This window comes from Haemaphysalis longicornis, unplaced genomic scaffold, assembly GCF_048455015.1.
Source record: "Haemaphysalis longicornis isolate Haplotype H1 unplaced genomic scaffold, Haemaphysalis longicornis Haplotype H1 scaffold_12, whole genome shotgun sequence".
In the NCBI taxonomy this organism is placed as follows: domain Eukaryota; kingdom Metazoa; phylum Arthropoda; class Arachnida; order Ixodida; family Ixodidae; genus Haemaphysalis; species Haemaphysalis longicornis.
Genome location: NW_027526225.1, coordinates 104,230,657 through 104,249,994, shown reverse-complemented (window position 1 = coordinate 104,249,994; position 19,338 = coordinate 104,230,657). Strand labels below are relative to the sequence as shown.

General features: G+C 47.2%; 1 protein-coding gene across 1 annotated transcript in view; it reads left to right on the top strand.

Annotated features, from left to right (window-relative positions):
- The first annotated feature begins 7 nt into the window (after nt 1–7).
- Nucleotides 8–19,338, top strand: part of LOC144163164 (glucose-6-phosphate exchanger SLC37A4-like) — a 30,590-nt gene continuing 11,259 nt past the window's right edge. The window contains exons 1-7 of the mRNA XM_077693985.1: nt 8–327; nt 5,233–5,471; nt 8,972–9,107; nt 10,613–10,738; nt 13,774–13,929; nt 15,814–15,911; nt 19,219–19,329. Of these exons, the coding sequence (XP_077550111.1) occupies nt 222–327; nt 5,233–5,471; nt 8,972–9,107; nt 10,613–10,738; nt 13,774–13,929; nt 15,814–15,911; nt 19,219–19,329 (972 nt within the window). The 5' untranslated portion in view covers nt 8–221. The remainder of the gene's footprint in view (nt 328–5,232; nt 5,472–8,971; nt 9,108–10,612; nt 10,739–13,773; nt 13,930–15,813; nt 15,912–19,218; nt 19,330–19,338) is intronic.

The following is a 19,338-nucleotide window of genomic DNA, read 5'->3' as shown; positions in this document are numbered from 1 at the left end:
TTGACGGCACGACGGCACCTGACGGCGGCTGAAGGACATGCGGCGCGCGATTAGCCGCAGTTGCGAAGAAGGCGCCCAACAAACTGCGTCGTCTGCACGGTCGTCTGCTTCCAAGCGGCCCAGGCGCGTCGTCTGCTGCTGCGCGCACGTGATGTGCACTGCGCATCGACCGCGTCGCGCGCACGACGGATGCACTCCGGAAAATTAGAGTACATATTGGCATGGCAGCATTGATAAAAATTTACAGCGCAGACACACGAAGGACGAAGGAAGAACTGCACACCCCGAGCGCTCACTTTCAACAATATTCTTGGCATAAACCAACAGGTTAGTAGCTAGCATAGCATCCAAACATTGAAGCCTTACTTCATTACGATTCCCGCAATGTAACAGGGTTAAAAATAACGTAGGCTTGGAACAAAACAGAAATATACCACCGGTTTGTCATTTTGGACTGCCTAAGAGCATATCGCGAGCAGCGGACTGCCAAATATGGCTTTTTTATTTTGAAGAACAATGACATATGCTTGAATGGGAAAGAGGAGACAGAAAAATTAGTGTTGCCGGAGGACATGTGTAAGAGATCAATCATAATATCAAGTAACTGATCTCCCTCTTGAACAAATCTATGGTGTGCTCACCCACCACCACTTTCCCATTGTGTGGATTATGAGGGCTTCGCAAATGTCCCTCCCGGGCTTGCGATAGCATATCAAGATGACGAGGTCATCAACTGCTGTGCCGGCGGCTAAATTCGACCCTGCGTACTTACCAGCATGTCGTCATAGACGGCGTCAGCAAATCCCTCCCCCCCCCCCCCCAAAAAAAAAAAAAATGACTCAGAATATTAGGCGTGCGCTGAATTATTGAAAAGGTAAAAAACTTTATTTTCTTTGGAAGAAATCGCCAAAGATAGGCGATCGAATTAAAAAGCAAACTAGCTTTTTTATTAATTATACCTAATGCACGTGGACCAAATGCGCGTGGCTGTTTGATCAATTGACGATGACCAACAAGCTGTCCTGAAGCAGTGGGCAGAAAGCAATTTTTAGAGCACTGCAGCCGTTTTCATTCAGCAGTAATAGGTTCTTAATTATGTACAATTATGGATATGTAATATTGCCGCGAAGCATGCATTGGGTTTGTTTGTTTATGTTTTGTTTTTACTTCCCGGAACCGCCCGGCTGTGTTATTTGTGTACCAAGCTAACCGAGTGTTACCTTCTTTATTTTTATGCCGCACGGGTTATCTCATTCTGATAAGGAGAGCGTTTCTCCCGAACGTCACTATAGCCTAGAATAATCTTCTTTGATCTACAATGTTCTGGATGTAAATCGACGGTTCGAGAAACACTCGCTCGCGCCGGAAGATAAGAGCCTGCGGAGCAGAATCTGCGGTATTCGATTCACCGACACTCTCCTGCGCACGTCACTTTGTTGACTGCTGCTTCGCCGCCTCTGTATTCTTTGAGTTGATAGGGGAGCACAAGTTCGATCGCTCCAATAAACTTGTTTTGCCTTCAAGCCAACTGCGTCATCTTTGGCTTCGTGACAATATATCTGCCAATAGCAACTTTCTGAGTTCCGCAAAGTCCGCGCTCCGTTTATTATAAAGTATCATGCAGTGTTCTGGTTGGTACCGTCCAGAATTTCGATTTGGGGGAGGGGGGGGGGGGGTGTATAAATACCTGCTTTCGTAAATTGAGCTGAGTGGATTACCAAAATCCGGTTCTTTCAAATTAAACCAAGTCGTATTTTGTCTTCACAGCCCCTTTGCAGCACGCCACAAACAAACAAAGGAAAAAGGGCGTATGTAACACCAGTGAATTTAAATGCCTCGTCGCCATTTCCCTGGTATTTGCCCCTATGCCGCGAAACTATTGCGGCTTTGCCGGAAAAGCGCGCCTTTACAAACGCCTTCATGCTCACGCTAAACCTCGCCTCAGATTATGTTGTAATCGGGAAATATAATTTAATTATCATTATCATCAGACCTGAGAACAAGAAGAAGACGAATAAGGCCACGCTAACCGTCCAAGTATTGCTCTCCAAATTGCTCCTTTTCTGCCGTGAAAGATATCTCCCGAGGGAGCGAACCGCTACATCGGAGCTGCCATGAACCTCAAGGGCTACCAGAGGATGATATTCGCAACCCTGTTCTTCGGATACGCCTGTTACGGCTACAACCGCAGAAGCGTCACCTTCGTTCTGCCTGCACTCCTTGTATACAGCTACATATATTGTCGCCTAACGGTATTCTATCTGGATGCCTTAAAGGAGTAGTGACACAAAATTTCCAAGCTGAGATAACTATGTAAAATGCTTCCTTTTTATCAGGAGATATCTCCCAGAAAGTTTCAACAGTATCCGTTCAGTATAACATATTTTAAATCCATTTTAATCTGTGCCCGCATGAGAAAGCCCAGAGCGCGCCAGCGTGACATCATCTGCTCCTTGCCCAAAACTGCCGACGTCGCGGCTCCCGTGACGTACCCGACGCGCTGGCTGCGGTGGGCGCGCGCTGCTGCACCGTGTGTACACGTCATGGTTTTGGGAATGACGTCACGCTGCCCGAGCGGGCGGGGGTGGTGAAGACCTCGGCCGGTCTGGGCGCGCGCGTTCAGACCGACAGCGGTGCGACAAGAATGGTGACGTCACGTGCTACCTCCGGTCATGGCGGCCACTCGGCGTTCGTTTTGTCGAAACCGAAATTGACACGAATAAACGGCGCCGTAAATTGTTGTTTACGCTGAGATCGACCGTCTAATATGCCATTCTATGATTAGTGGGCTAATATCTAGGACTAGTGCTATACACGCGACATCATGCCCGCCCTACATATTCCGTCAGCATCGGGAGGGAGTGTCCGCTTGTCTCTATAGAAACAAGCGGCGGTATACTCGACACCATATATTGTGTCGAATATACCGCCTCTATCTGTGCCGAGGTAAATCTTCATTTATCCGGGTTTTTCTTCTGGCTGCGCCTAATCTCGTGGCAGCCGTGAGAATTACCTCCGGGAAATTCTCACGGCAGTTTCTATGAAAGCTGGATGGCCTAAAATTTGCTTAGTAATATCCCAATAACCCAACGTAACCTAACATAACCTCTCCGGACCTAGCGTATACCTAACTGAACGCGTCATAACCTACCCAAATCCAGCCCAACTGCAACAAACCTGATCTAACCAAGCCCAATGACACAAAACACAACCTATATCATACGTAATTCAACCCATTCTGGAAGTCCTGTGCGTCGATCTCTTGATATAGTAAAAAACCAGAGTAAAAAGTATTAACAAAATAACGATTACCAAAAAATTCTGAAATTAAAAAAAACAAAAAACAATCGCATTGTCGGATTAGAACCTGAGCCTTCTCGTTTAAAACCAAATCTCCGGGTAGCATGCTTAGCCAATGAGAGGCGACTGCTGTGAAAAATTTGGGACGGTAATTTTCACGGTTGCCTGGATAATAGACACTACCTTTTCTTTTCTTCTTCCCACCTGCAGGTTCGCTTTACTAGCTAGTTTATATTTGTTAGCTAATTTATTATATTTATACGCTCTATTTTTTTTTCCAAATGGAGTAGGAGCGTAAATTTTGCGTTGTTATTTTTTAAAGCACTGCTCGGCACTTCTGGGACTCGCCCTTTCAAGGCAATCACCCGATTTATTTCACTTAAGCTTATATGCAGCATTTTGGAAAAAAAGTGTAGTGGTACCTTTTAGGTCGTTGTCGACACAGCGTGCATAAAAACACAGTTCATAATTCGAAAGTAACGAATAAGCCGTGCGTATAGCCATTTAGGAGCCTTTATCTTGCGCCAAAGGTAGAAAACATTTCGTTGCGATTTTCGCTGTTTTCTTTCATGGCACACGCATCTTTTCTGTCCTTATTTCGCCCGGCTAAATTAGTATTTATTAGTACTATTATTTTTTTCGGAATTGGGTGAAATTGTCAACGACGTATACGTCCTGTCAACACTTTCGCAGCTGTTTTCGAGATTGCGGCAATAAAAGAGCAGGACGCAAGCCGTGAGATGGCGTCCGCTGACGTTTGTCCGTGCTGGACTGTTGCTACAGACGCCTTCTGTATCCGCGATGTAAGATCCAATTTCTCAGCTTTTCCCCATCTCAGTTCCCGGTGCTTAACCCTCTCTTAATCTTGATACGTTGAGGAGCAGAATATGGGGCTGAGCACGGAGAGAAATTTTTCCATCGCCAAAAACGACCTATCTTTCTTTTCACGAACACTGCATGCTTCACGCCCGTGTTTTTTTTTTTAAGGAAAAAGATTCTCTGTCACGCTCTCGGCCTCCACAGCAGCACATCACGTGATTGAAAGTGTGTGGAAGGAGGAGGGGGAGGGTGGACGAGGCCCAGTGCCATTACCAGCTAGGGGAGCTTTGTTATATCGTTACCGCCTATGGCTGCGGCGCCTATGCATGGGCACGGTATGCGAAGTGCCGCTGTCAGAGCGTAGACTCCCTACCTCATCGCCAAATCCCCTTCCACGTATTTTAAACTCCAGAGCACAGAACTAGGACTGTTCTCGGAATGTGGTTACCTAGTTCTGGTTGTGCAAGCCTGCCGCGAAGACTCCCACGCACCCTGCCCCCATGAACACAATCAGAAGAACACTCCGCTTGCTTTAAGCCAACACTCTCCTTCACCCAACCCGGCGTACCCCAACCGATACTCTGCAGGAGACCAATATTGCTCCCAACCAGGCACCCTACAGCACACCACCATAGGGTGTGCACCACATCGTCTTCTTCTCCTCTCCATAGCTGTGGGAGAACTTGACTACCAGCGCTCAACTGGAAGTCCAGCTTCTTCTTGCGTCCAGGACCAAGACCGCCCGATCGTCTCGTGGATCCCTGCACTGAGGGGACCACTCTCAGTGGACATCAAAATCAATGTTCCTACCCCCGCCACTACCCGAACCAGTTTTATTACCATCCGCATGGGCTCAATGGCTAAGGCGTCGTACTTCTGCGACGGAGGTTCAACCGTGGCCACGGTGGCTTGGTTTCTGGTGGAGGCGAAAAGCGAAAACGCCCGTGTGTCGAGGTTTCGGCGCACGGTAAAGATCCCCAGGTGGTCGAAATTAATCCGGAGCTCTCCACTACGGCGCCCCTCAAATCCCGAGTGCATATATATCTTCGGCGCGTTAAACCCCACAGTCAGTCAAATCAACCCTATACCGCCACACTGGCGACCTGCACGCAGGCATGGTACTGAGCGGCCAGAACCTGGCGTACGCCGGCAGCAAGCTGGCCTGCGGCGTGCTGTCAGACCACGTCAGCCCGCGGCTCATGTTCGCCATGGGCCTGCTCCTGAGCAGCCTGTTCACCTTCTTGCTGGCCGCTGCACCCTCCGTCTCGGCCCACCTCTTCACGGGCCTGTGGTTCCTCAACGGCTGCGCACAGGGCTCGGGATGGCCGGCGCTCATCAAGCTCCTGCAGCAGGTACTATGCGCACACTCAGCGCCTGTTATACCCGCTGCTGTACGTCGCGGTGCAAGAGCAGTGCCGATCCAATCCACCAGGAGGAGTGTGCATGGCTGCTTGCCTTTTTTCCCCCTTTTTATTTTTTTCCCTTTTATATATATTTTGTTAATTTCTTTACGCCGCTTGGACACTTCGGTGTCCACCCGATACAAAGGGTTCTTGGTAGCAATTATCCTCATCATCATAATCATACTCTTACCCCCGTCGAAATACACATAAAGATAACACGCTCTACCAAACATGTTCCCATTGCTGCTAGATTGTCGACTTCCAGAATAACTTTCACCTAAGCTAAAATCGACAGTAATTCCAAGTGAAGGGCCCAATGGCTACGAAGTAGTGATAATGGCTACGAAGTAGTGATAAAAATCCATCCATCCATCCATCCATCCATCCATCCATCCATCCATCCATCCATCCATCCATCCATCCATCCATCCATCCATCCATCCATCCGTCCGTCCGTCCGTCCGTCCGTCCGTCCGTCCGTCTATCCTCCTTTCTTCCTTCCGTTTCTGCTTTCTTTATTTCTTGCTTTCTCCATTTCTTTCCTTCCTTTGTCTATTAATTAATGCATTCATTCATCCTGTTATTCCAAAACGTGCCGAAAATGAGGTCCCTGAAAGCCGCACCTATTGGCGGCGAAGGCCACCGCTGACGACACCGCAAATGGATCGTTTTGACGTCACCGGTAGGATGCTCGGGACCGATTAGTAACCCGCGACGTTCGCTTGTAATTTCGCTTTATTTCCGAATTTTCCTGTTCACTATCGGTGCTTGAAGCATAACGCGATTACTTTATAACCCCATGCATGAATAAACGTACACGAATTGCCTCTTACAATTCACGACACGTAAGACGTAAGAACCAAGAACAGAAAGTGCGCATATGTTTGCCTTCATTGTTGATTTCATAAAAAAAGCATTTAAGGGTACAATTCTTTCGCTATCGGGCATAACTGAATAAATCATTGCAAGCTGCCGCTATGCTTGGGATTCTATACGCATCATTTAATAAACCGCAAACAGCGAAATATTCCCTCGGTTATTCTTTTTGAACCATAGGTAAATTTCACATTTCTCATTCGTCATTTAAATTTTCCCTCACCCCTGCATTCTGAGCATTGCGCATAGCTAAAGTGGCCTAGAGCTCTCCTGGGTCCCTTAACAATTGCTAAGGCAAATCGAGAGGGGAAAGCTCACTTTGAATCTCTTTTGCGCCGATATGCAGAAGCAACGCTACTATGTGCTTGCCCCTGCACTTGCTGAACAAGAGTTACAGATTACCATCTCTTAGCTTAATTAAAAATATTGTGGGTGAATGAAAAAAAAATCTGCCATCCTTTCCTGAAGAAAGTTGAGAGAAGCGAAAAAGCGACTATTTTTCGCGCACTAAGTGAACGCATCTACGAAATATCTCAATGTATATATACCGATACGCCGTTTATGAGATAAATGCGTACTATTGTAGTCCTCCTTCATGAATGATGCGTGTGTAGCCTTATCTAAATCAAATCAAATCAAATCATTTTTATTTCCAGTGTCGAGATGACACTAAAGGGAACACAAACAAAAAGCCACAAAGGCTTGACAAGGACTGCGCCCCTTTAACAATTACATCCAGTCAATATATTCGGACACATAGCAGCCTGTGCTAAAAAAATCGATTGTACAGGTAAAAATTGCTAGCAGTCTTCCTTTCGTCTGTTCACCAAAATCAAGCAAGCAAAGGAAAAAAAGAACACCTACAGGAAGTCACAATTTCACAAAAGAAAAACACGATAACGCGGAAAAAACGCAGACAAAACACAGCCCCCCCCCTCCCCCCAAAATGAGCGCTTTCCCAAAAGAAGAAATATGTTGCAGTGAAATACAGAGAAATGCAAAAATAAAGCAACACCGCAAGCGCGCAACAAATCACTTAAGGCACCAAGAACCGTTCCTCTTTCGTGATTTTGTACTAACCGTTTTAACACAGTGAAAGCCACGTTTCACGCATGTAGCGTCGTCTTAGCGGGTAATTTGCATATAACTTGTTTCGGGATACTTTTGATAGCACGAGAGTTGGAGCAGTTTTTTTGTAACCATACTCCCTCAATAGGTGGCCACGCTTCACTGCAGAACAGGCAATGTGGAAAAGCCAGCTTACAAAAACCAAGCTTACACTGATATTTAAACGTCGGCTTCACCTCTAAACCCCAGTGCACTGCTGGAGAAGACGTCCTTTTCAAAAGCACTTTAAGCCGTCTTATATCGAAATATGAGGACCCTAGGGCCTGTTTTTATTTTCGTGAGGGCTTTTCGATCGACCAGCCGGTCTATGGGGAACTACATTAGTATTTTGACAGGACGCCATTGGTCCCACTCAGAAAGGTTTCGCTTTAAAAAGGGCTTCATAAAAGACTCGCTGTTATTTCCGCTTTCTCGTATCAATTATAGGTGTATTTAGAAAGCATGTATATTTTTTCATACGCATATGTGTAAAAGGAATCCAATAAAATGGAAATAAAGAGCTTTTGAAAACGAGGCCTCTGGCAGAAGGAATAGCTTTAAGCACAGTTTTGTATTAATTGTTTAATGTAAATAAAGAATCAGCACCATGACTCTCCCATAGCCCGCTTTGCATGTACAGGATGCTGTAGCAACTGAAAATGAAAAGAAGAGGCGCTACATCGCGTTGCGTCGTCTTTCAGGAACCCCGGACCACAAACACGGTATCACTATGGGAGGCAGCTCTGGCCAGCTAGCTGCGACTTTGGGATTCAAAAGGACTTGATTCTTCGAGCTCGAAGAGGAGCAGAAGAGACTTGGGCTCTGGAAGGAGGGCACCACCCCTAGGAATACCGAGATACCTCCTTTTTTTAACTGCAGAGCACTTAAAAGGGCTCGCCTTGTCGTTGTAGCTCGCTCGCTGGACCCAAGCAGAACCACACGGCGTTCTGTCGTCGCGGTGTAACCCAGGGTCTTCGAAAGCCAAGTGGTTTATATCGTCATAAGCGCTCGAAACTCGTGAACCGCTGGCGCTTGTCATACATCCCCCCGTTGTTTAGCGGAAAGAAAACTGTAGGTACATTTGAAGCAAAAATTACGTAATTAACCGGCAGCGTCCGCATTCATTTAGGTCGGAACGTTCGTTGGGTTTGTTTTTACAATAGCAAACGAAAAAAAAGGTGCAGTACAACGGCGGCACATGCGGGAGGAAAAGCAAGTACGAAAAGAACAGGACTCCCGCTGGCGCAGTTTCAGGCGGGGGGACGCGCGAGCACTGCGAAGGCGGGAGATTTGAATTGCGTTGAGTGGCAGCAGTGAGCGGTTAACGGCGCTACAGCCCATTGTAGCGAATCACTGCTCTGCACTTACGACAGCTTTCACATTGAGTGGAAGGGCTCTAATTTTTTTCTCATAGTAAACGTTTCTCTCTCTCTCCCTCTCTCCCTCTCTCTCCCTCTCCCTTGTAGTGGTTCATGCCAGCGCAGTTCGGGACGCTTTACGGGGTGCTATCCGCTTCGTCGAACATCTCCCTCAGCATCGCCCCCTTCCTGTCCTCCTTCCTCATGCTCACCTACGGCTGGAGGGTGAGCGTCGTTGCCACAGGTAATCACGATGAGTGCCGCTTCTAGGGTTGTCACCATACTGTGACGTATACAACGGAACGCAAGGAGACGCATGGCTAGCCGTTCGGAAGTTCGCTCATTCGTATAGCCAAAAGTGACTGGGGCCATTCATGGTGAGGGCATAAAAGTGGGCTCGGCGTTGAACCAATTTAGAGAAGCGATAGCCTGAGTCCTCAAGGAGCCGTTGACTGCATGTGCTATAGTGCACCGCAGATATCGAAAAAACTTGTGTACAAATGCATAATCTGCAGGGCTGGCTCTGCGGCACAAACTTTGGGTTTCGAAAAAGAAAAGTGTTCAGCCGTGTTCAACGAAAAAAAAAAAAAAGAAAGGAGAACTACTGTGTTCAGCGGTGAAGTCGACTAGCGTCGCGCTTAGGGGTCGAACATCCTGTTGTCGAGGACATTCGGTAGACGTTAAAGGGGTCATTAAGACAAAATGCGAGTTTTTTTAGAGAATGCATTGTCCCGATAACTACGATTCCAATGTTATCGATAACTTCAACCAAATGACCCAGATGTTAAAGAAAACATATCAAGCAGTGGTGACTGTCCAACTACTTTCCGGGGGTTTCTCTATGTCCCAAAAATGCGGCTCGCGGCAGCCGACTAAAATGACAGGGCAATTCTAGTAAGGCCTCTAGTTCCGTTTGACCGTATCACTTGAATGCTTCGGGGCCGTGAACACACTGAGGACTATGCTTTTAATGCCGGCCGATATTACGGTAGCGCGAACACGCACGCACGCACGCACGCAAGCGCGCACACGTGCACACGCGCACGCACACACAGAGGTAGGGGGCCAGAGCAGTTCCTGGAGCAGCCGCACTCCTCGTAGCACGGCCGCCCGCCCTGCCGCAAACTTGGGGCACTCGTACAGTACGTGCGGCAGGGACTGGAGTCGGTGTTTCCACTCTGCCGTTTATGCGCCCGCCACGCGGAGGCGCAGGATGGTTGAGCGCTGTCGACGAGGCAGGCGTGATGCCCGCATAGGCGGCGGGCCCCCTCCCACACGCAGCCGCGGGTCTGGATGCCTGGTCCGGAAATGTCGCTGAGTTGTATTTTGTCTTGATGGCCTCTTTAAGGGAAACAAACATTTGAGGAAGACAGCGGGAATATTGTCTGGCCTAGTTTCTGACTTCGGTGGTATTTCTGCTGTGCGGAAGACACTTAGGCTATATGTGAATCCATGAAAGAAGACAGTTTATGCGTCTTTGAACGTAGCCAAAAGATACCTCAGTCGCTCGGTGAGCGACCTGGTAGATGGCTATGATAATAGCTATTTAGAGTTCTCAGGCTAAAAGCACCAAAATTTCCAGGAACGTCAGCACTAGCACCTTTCGACGTCCGGGTGCAGATAACGAAACTGAGTTTAAACTGTCCTGTTGCACAGCTCGCCGGTTGCGTTCCTTACTGTTTAGAAGTTGTTGCATGTGTTTAGACGCCATAAGCCACTGAAGTGTACCCAATTGGTAATACGTTTCAGGAGTAATGTGCCTATGTATGGGAATCCTGTCCCTCTTCACCGTCGTCGACAAACCGCCTGATGTTGGCATATGCCTCGGTGCGAAACCTCAAGATCGTGACCATAGCCCCTCGTCTCCGGAAAAAGGTGAAACGACTATTTTCTTTTGAAAGCTGAGCTCGTCGGGATGCGTTGGTCGTATTTGTTGTCGTATACACGGGTACAAGTTAAGAACGAGAGAGTTATAGCAGATCGGAAAAACGGTTCCGGTACGGTAACGTCTACCGTCTGGACGCCACCGCGCATGCGCAGCACCCTACCGTATACCGGAGCGACTCGGCCGCGCGGTACCGAGACATACCGTGTCCGTCGTTCGGAAGCGGGCGGCCGCTTTGGAAGAGTTTAGGATACGTACGATTGGCTCACGCCTAGTCGAAAGGATTGTAAATATGAGATCGTTTAAGAAAATGAGGTTGCAACAAGTGAAATCCGCGCGATTCTGACAGCTCAAGCAGCAAGCGAAACACGGTCCCGGCCCAACTGCCGTGGCTTGTGTCGTCGAACGACGCATGTCCGATAGCTTCTTTTAGGTTAAATAAAGGCGATATGGCTACTTAGCTAGTATTAACAGCAACATGGGGCCCGTCTACAAATCGGCGAGTGAGGAACAGGCGGTATCAGTGCGAGGGACTCTCAAATACAACGAAAAACTAGAAACAGCCAGCCGTATGTGCTGAGCTTGACCTACTGGCGCCATCTATTGAAATGGCGTAGAGTTAAAATGCCGCTCCATGTTCACGCAGTCGCAGTTCGAATCTCCGTAGGGGCGTTGGATGTTTTTTTTTTTTTTTCCTAATACTGTCTTTAGCGCTTTTGAGAACTGAAAACTAATATTTCAGCACAGGAAGCGCCACAGATTCACGAAAAATTGCCAAACGAGGTACAAGACAAGTCGCTCCCAGTCACGGTAGCATGGCCGGTAGTTACGGTCTGCTATAACTCTAAAAACGAGCCTTCCCGGTACGGTCCCGTAGCGGCTACCGTGTACCGTACCGGAACCGTTTTTCCGATCTGCTATAACTCTTCTCACGTTTCATCGGTTCAACATATTGAAAATCAGTGTATTCGCATTGCAACGATTAGTTCATGTCGTTCCTCTGCCTCAGGCCTGCTACGTCAGAATAACATACTATCAATTAATGCAGTATTTAACTACAACTTGGGAATATTTTTGACAAATTATTGCACTGTTACCATTCTTATGATTTGATTGAGCTTGTTAGTTTACGAAGCAAAAGCTTCACCAGATTTTCAAGTAATAATAATTTCTTATTACCAACTAACTGTTCGCACTTATTACGGTAAGAAAACACATTGTTTCGCAGCTGTCCCATTGTGGACTAATTTGCCTGTTACGGTCAAATCATCGTCATCTATTTAATGCTTTAAAAAAAACTTGGAGAGTTCCTTCTGGTTTAATTACGATCCTGGTTTTGTTCGTATTTATAGTTGGTATTCTTGTTTGGTTGTGCCGTTATTTCCATTGGGTTACTTCACATTGTTTGTATAACTTCTTGTATATAAGTAGGCTTACTGTTGAGTGCGTGTATGTTACAGATTAACTTCACTTGTCTTTTTACTATCATGATCAGACGTCAAGCCCATTTGCTGCTTTCACAAATTTATTTGCGTATTCATAATCGAGGGTTCTACAGTCTGTTGACTATGGAACCCTCGTCTGTATAATAATATGTTTGTATTCTTTTTATGGAATAAACTTTCACTTTTAAAAAAAGAAGAGACGGACGCAGATGCCAATGCGCGTGCGCACGTTTTGAAAAAAAAAAAAAAAAGATGGTGCCTAATGTATGTGATCGCCCGCTTTTTTTCGTCGAGTTTGTTTGCCGTCGCTGCAGTAATTTATAAGCAGATTAAGACCAAAAAATCATGGAAACGACTCATGTCACATTTAAAATACTCGCAGTAAGGCACTTTTTGCGCCGCGAGGAGGACAGCCGGATGCGTAGGGGAAACTTCCGTGGTCGTTTTTAAATTCTATCCGGGACCGAACGCGCTTTGCGGCAAGACCAACTTACTCGCGAATTGCGGGTAGCTCCTAATCTAATGTTGATATCTTAAAAAAAAAATTACACTGCAATTGACCACCAAGACGATAAGATTCGCTGAGTTTCGGTTATTGGTCATAATAAGTTCAGTGGAGCTGTAAACATTCCCGAGTTAGTTTTCCCTTTCAACGCATGGTCTTCTTCGGGAGGAGTGCGGTGTCAAAAAATTGCTGCGACTCAGGTTTTGTTGGAGCTTTCCCGAAACAAATTATATCACGCTTTACGGCTCATACGATTACATAACCGTGGGGAGTTGTTAACCGGTATCATGAGTAATTATCAGCTGCAGTGTTAATGTAAATAACGTGAAGCCGCCGCTTCTAAGCTATTACATTATCATCATCAGCTTTGCCAGTGGCACAATGTAGCTGACAGCCCCATGTTCGCCTGTTACAGCATAAAACTGTAGTCCTTCGAAGTTTCATTAGCATAATTAACTCAGAAGCATGGTAAATCGTACGTTGGAAGCAATCATGTTTTTTTTTCTTTCTCTCGTTTGGTCTTCTATTTGTTTAGTCTACAACACGGGAAGTGCGCTTGCGAATAATGTATATTGTCAAATTGCAACTCAACGGGCATTTTTCATTCCCTTTTCATTGGAGCTTTTATCGGTATTTCAACAGGAAAAGAAAACGAACGAGGAAGTGGCGATTCCCCAGCCACCCACCGGGGACGTCTTTATGACGTCACACAATATTGTCTGTGTTTGTGTGACGTCACACAATCTTGTGTGGTGTTGACCTTGGTCGGCGGCAACACCAAAATAACATGACTGGGCGACTGTAGTGGCGCTTCTAGTTCCCTTTGGTCGTATCAATTGAATGCTAACGACCAGTTAACACACTGACAGCTATCCCAGGTTAAGCACTGTGGCGCGAAATTTGAAAGTTTTTTAATATTTCTTGCATTTTCGGCTTAAAAAACGTCTCTCGTGGTTGAAATGGAGCTGATTGATTTATCAATGGCTAGTTCTGTCAAATTGACCAAAATTGCATTTTGTCTTCCTGGCCCCTTTAAGTCAATCAGTGGCATTCCGCATGTTCCATTTCGTTACAGGGGACGAGAGCGGAGCAGCCAGCGTGAACCTGCTGCGAAGCCCATTCATATGGCTCCTGTCGGGCGGCTACCTGACCATGTTCTTCGCGCGGAGCGGCGCTGTGGACTGGGGACAGCTGTACCTCATCGACGACCTCAAGCAGTCGCAGTTTGCCGGTACGCAGTCTCGGTACCGCCGATTTTTTGGCGCCAGTAAAAACGTTCTTGTGGGAAGGAAACAACAGTTGCCCTATTATTACATGCCTCTACGTGAAATAAAAATTTACGCCATCTTCCCGCGAGGGGAACCATGGGGTAAATGCGACGCATCGGGGGTTGCCGTTGCGTTTCCGTTATGTTAGCGATGTCAGCGTGTGGATTGCTGTTGTTTGTATCCTATTTACGCAGCCCAGGGCCGTACCCAGAAAGTTTTTTCGGCAGGGGTTATGACTTTTGGGAAGGGGGTAGTTTTGCTGAAAGCAACAGTAAGTATTGTTTACGTGCTGTCTGGAAAAGATTTCAGGAGGGGTTTGAACCCCCAAACCCCCCCTCTGGGTACGGCCCTGACGCAGCCTGTTCACCCCCGATGCGTCGCATCTACCCCATGGTTCCCCTCTCGGGAAGATGGTGTAAATTTTTAACCGAGCGCAAGCTGCGCGCTGACCGTGCTGACGCAGAGATGGCGCTGCGGTGAGAGCGGCGGAGCGCGCAGCTGCCGCGGCGAGGAGAATGGGGGAGGGATGCGGACAACGCTGCGACAACAACGCGGGACAAGGCGAGTTAAAGAGATGCGTTGCATCTAAAAACCCGCGTGGAAGCGGAGACAGTGTGAATAAAAGCGCGAATAATATTTACGGGGGCACGGAAACATACACAGATGCCTCCTCCTCCCCCAAAGACGCACGTGGGGTCACTGCAATTGTTCCTTCTCCCCCCCTCCACCCCCTCCGCCCCACCCCCGCCCTTGCAGGAAAGATGCCCGGGTGTAATACTCGGAACTGGGGCGCCAATAACTGTAACGGGGCGTTTTTTTCTTTACTTCCCCATCAAACGTATGGCTTATCCACCGCACAACTGAGCTGTACGAAATATAATGGTATCGGCTCCTGTCTTTGTTTGTCTGTCTGTTTTGTTTTTACGTTTACTTCGACACATTTTGTTTACTAGTGACGAAACAAGCGAAGCGCACTGCAACGTTGCGAGACATTCGGCTCATGACATTAATTTTTATCGCTAAAATCGAGGTGCTTGTGAAAAAATGTACCTCTGTGCCTACTATTAAGGAGCTGAACCGTTCCTCCCCTCCCATCAGGGATTACATCGATCAAAAGCTATCGTAATCGCTTACGCTAGTAAATGGAGTGGTAGTACGTCACTTTATCTCTCGCTGTCTTGACGAGGGAAATCCAACTGTCGCCCTTATTTTTTCCATCTGCAGAACGCAGAATTAAACGCTGCTTTACGCTGTAAAGTGATGAGGTCCGGAGTGTTTTTCAATTTTGAGGTACCTAATGAGGCCCCCCTTCAGCAGCATATCTGCGGACGCTCAAGACCGTACACATCTCGACTTTCTTCCCCCTTTAAATGTTCTGGCCCAGTAAAAGTCTAGCCAAGATTTGTGGACCAGGAGTGAAATAAATTTAGCGGTAATTTTACTTTCGAAGGAAATAATAATGTAGCATACGACGGCAGGAGACCGGGGCGTATACGTACACGAGGAGATCCGTGCTTCTCGAGAGCGACAATGTTGCGCTCTACTCATCAGTACTTCAGAGGGGGCGGGATCGCGCACCTGCTCAAAGTTGCCCAACGATGTGTTTTGGGAGGCGCGAGATGAGGATGCCCCGCATCTCTCGGGATGGTGATTTCGGGGTGGGGATCCCCCGCATCCTTCTGCTCCTTGCCTTAGCTGCCAGCGTGTCCCGGTGATGGTGATAACGATTTCGTTTTGTGAAGCAAGTGCTAAAAGCGCTTGGTTTCCACCCACAGTGCATAACGTAACGTGATCTACGATGAGGAGTACCCCTTAGATGACGGGTCTCGCGCGCGCGCTGTCCGCAGCCAACGCCTTCATGAGCTGCATCGAGTGCGGCGGATTCCTGGGCGGAATTGCGGCGGGCTACGTCACGGACTGGCTGTTGCTGTGGCACATCAGCAAGGTTGGTTTTCCGACCAGAGGCGGCGGGAAGGCGTGCGCACCAGAGGGCAGCGTGGCTCCTGCGTGTCTGCCGGGAAAGCCTCTGCAGTTATCCGCGACCGTAGCTTGCTCGTACCACGCCCTAAATAACCGATTAACAAAGACAGGAAGGGGGAAAGGGTGCAGAGAACCTTGCCAGTGTCACGATTCACGCTGTCGTATTTGTTTTGCCCGAACACACGCGCGCTCCCTGAATACATTGCAAGTAATAATGCGTGGCATTCTTTGCCGAGTACCCCACCAGCCAGGACCGTGTAACGCCCTGCATTTCCACAAAAACGCAGATGTCGCGGAAGTTCCGCCTGCAATCGTTATAATAGCGTATATGGACATAATTGGTCGAACGAAATTTTGAAAAACTAAAAAAAAAATAAAAAAAATATTACAAAATTACGGAAAATGTCGAAACGATACCGCATGGCATTTCACCAATAATGTACATTTTACGAGAGTTCAACCTGTAATCGTTCCTAATTTAATCGTCGTAATAACGTAAATGGAGGTTATTGGTCGGAAGAAATTTTGAAAAACTAAAGAAATAAGAAAATACTTGAAAATTACGGAAAATGGCAAAACGTATGCCGCATGCCATTTGCACGATAATGAAGATTTAGCAAAAGTTCCACCCGTAATCGTTATAATAGCGTAAATGGACATAATTGGTCGAAAGAAATTTTGAATGACTAAAAAAATAAGAGAAATATAAAATAATTACGGAATATGGCGAACCGTGTAACGCCCTGTATTTCTACAACACAGATTTCCCGAAACTTCCAGATGTAATCGTTATAATAAGGTTAACGGAGACAATTGGTGGGACAGGATTTAGAAGAAACAAAAAAATTGGCTGGAAAAAAATTGCACTCATGGCAGGCGGCATAAGAATGCTACGCATTAGTAGATAATTCTCTGAATTTTTTCGATGGCGTTTGAATAAGGCGCTCTTCGTTTGTTTTACACGACGTGCGGTAGTGACGCACGCAGGATCCCATTCCAATATGTGTGTGTATGCGGGGGGGGGGGGGGGGGGAAGGGGGTGGATTACGAAAAAAAACTGTGGTTGATTTCTCTGTCATAGGAATCAGCGAAATCTGCAGCTGAGCATAATTTCCCGGTCGGCGGCTGTCATGTGGGTGTGCTTGGCGAGCGTCGTCCTGCTGCCGGGTCGCTTCAGCAAAAGTGTACTGGCGTCATTTCCGTGACGGATATGATGTCAGTGAAATCTTGGTGTATACCGGCATAAAACACTTTTGTGTTAAAATATAACACCCGAAAACGAGCAACTTTAAGTATAACGTACTAATGATGATGATGATGACGATTGCTATTGGTTTCCCCTTTGAAGCGGGGTGATGACATGTCATCTTACCAAAAAGGACTAATATAACCATGTTTTACACTCTTGGTTTAATACTAGCGCTGCTTAGGGCAGACACTAAAGCTTATTACTAAAGCTAATTACTCCTTAGTACTAAAGGTCGCTTCCCCGCAAGCAGACCATGTGTGCAGGGGTGCACCCTTTACAGGCCGCTTGCTCCGTTGTACTGGCGTCACTTCCGTGACGGATATGACGTCAGTGAAATCTTTGTGTGTCTGGGAATAAAACACTTTCGTGTTAAAAACGAAAAGGGAACAAAGGACCTGGAGAACAAACTGAAAAACAAAAGCAAATTAAGAATGCTAAAAAGTAATTCAGAAGGCCGTGGAGTACTGAACCTTCATACCACCTTCCGAATACTTTAACACCGGAATAACTATCTTTCCGATTGTCTCCTTCAGTGTGACAGCTTCAGCGTGCAAATGTAGCCATGTTTCGCCAAGGGACGTGACGGAACACGTATACGCCCGCTGAAGTGCACCATCCGACCCGCCGCGGTGGCTCGGTGGCTAAGGCGTTGCGCTGCTGAGCACGAGGTCGCGGGTTCGATTCCCGGCTGCGGTGGCCGCTTTTCTGATGGAGGCGGAAAGCAAAAACGCCCGTGTGTGCGAGATTTCGGCGCACGTTAAAGATCCCCAGGTGGTCAAAATTAATCCGGAGCCCTCCACTACGGCGCGCCTCATCGCCTGCGTTGCGTCGGTGCGTTAAACCCTACAATAAAAAAAAAGTGCTCCATCCGTCATAAAAATGATATAGACCCAAAGACGTTCGTGCGCGTATAACGGTACCTTCTGGACCTTCTGACGAACGAGATGATGACTCAAGGTTTCGCGCAGTATGAACTGGATGGCCCATGGTTAGCAAAGTTCCTACTTCTGTTGTGCTGCATAAACTTTCGGTTCAACGCGTCGAAAATTGAGCTTAAAGTGTTTAAAAGGGGCCAAGCAGACAAAATACAAGTTTGTTTTATTCGAAAGATTTCGTGTGCTATTGTGCCCGCAGCGCTTGTCCGGAAGCAAACGATGCTTTATTCGCTGCGAAATTAATCAATTTCAGCTAAAATGTTTTCTCGCGCCAGAACGTGTGTTTGAACGACGTTTGAAATGACATCGCAAGAACAGGTCTTTCGGCTAGACTTGGTGTGGAGCGGATACTTGTTTATCGTTACTGAACCTAGATGGCGCCACCATACTGCGGCAAGCCGTTTTCTGCCTTTGGTTTGTTTGTGACCGTATTTAAACCTGGCTTGTTTTTATTGTTGGAGAAAATAATCGTTTCGTGAAACATGGTGCTCGCTCGACAAATATGGTCACGTAAGACACCGTCGCTTGCGTCAATCCGCCAGTGTTGTCTGAGACAACCCCAAAGCCCAGGAGTGCTGTGCCGCTAAACCAAGCATAGTGCGCGCAGCACCAACGGCAGTACGCATCGGTACTTCTATGTTTACGTGTGCTTTCGTAACTTCCACTGTTTGTCCCACCGTTCTTACTAATATAAAAAGAATGTGCCCTAAATTTAAGCGCAAATAGCTCGTTCGGTAAGCTTATAGATTCTGCCTAATTTGCGTTTGCTTTTGCTTGCCGGTCTCCGCCAATCGCAGAGCTGGCTGGTATGACATCCTAGGTTCTGTTGCGGGAAATGAGCTAGTGGGTCGCATGACCATTTCCTTTTTTTCTAATTATACAGCTTATTTGAGCGAAGTGTGTGTTAAAAGTGATGTCAGCATGATTCTAACGAGGCAATCTTTTGAATGAACCAAACGTGCATTTTGTCCTTATGATCCTTTTAACTCACTAACCTCTATGGACAACGCCTTATCCTACGCGTCCACACATGCTCCCTCGACGTTTCGGTGTCCATTGAACAGCAGACGCACTGATGCACGATCCAGGGCCACCAGAGCGGAGGGAATCCCAGGATGCCCATCTCGGTCGTCCTGGCGGCCGGAGCGACGGCAGGCTTCCATGTTTTCGGCTACGGCATCACGGCAAAGTCGTCAGAGGTGCGACAT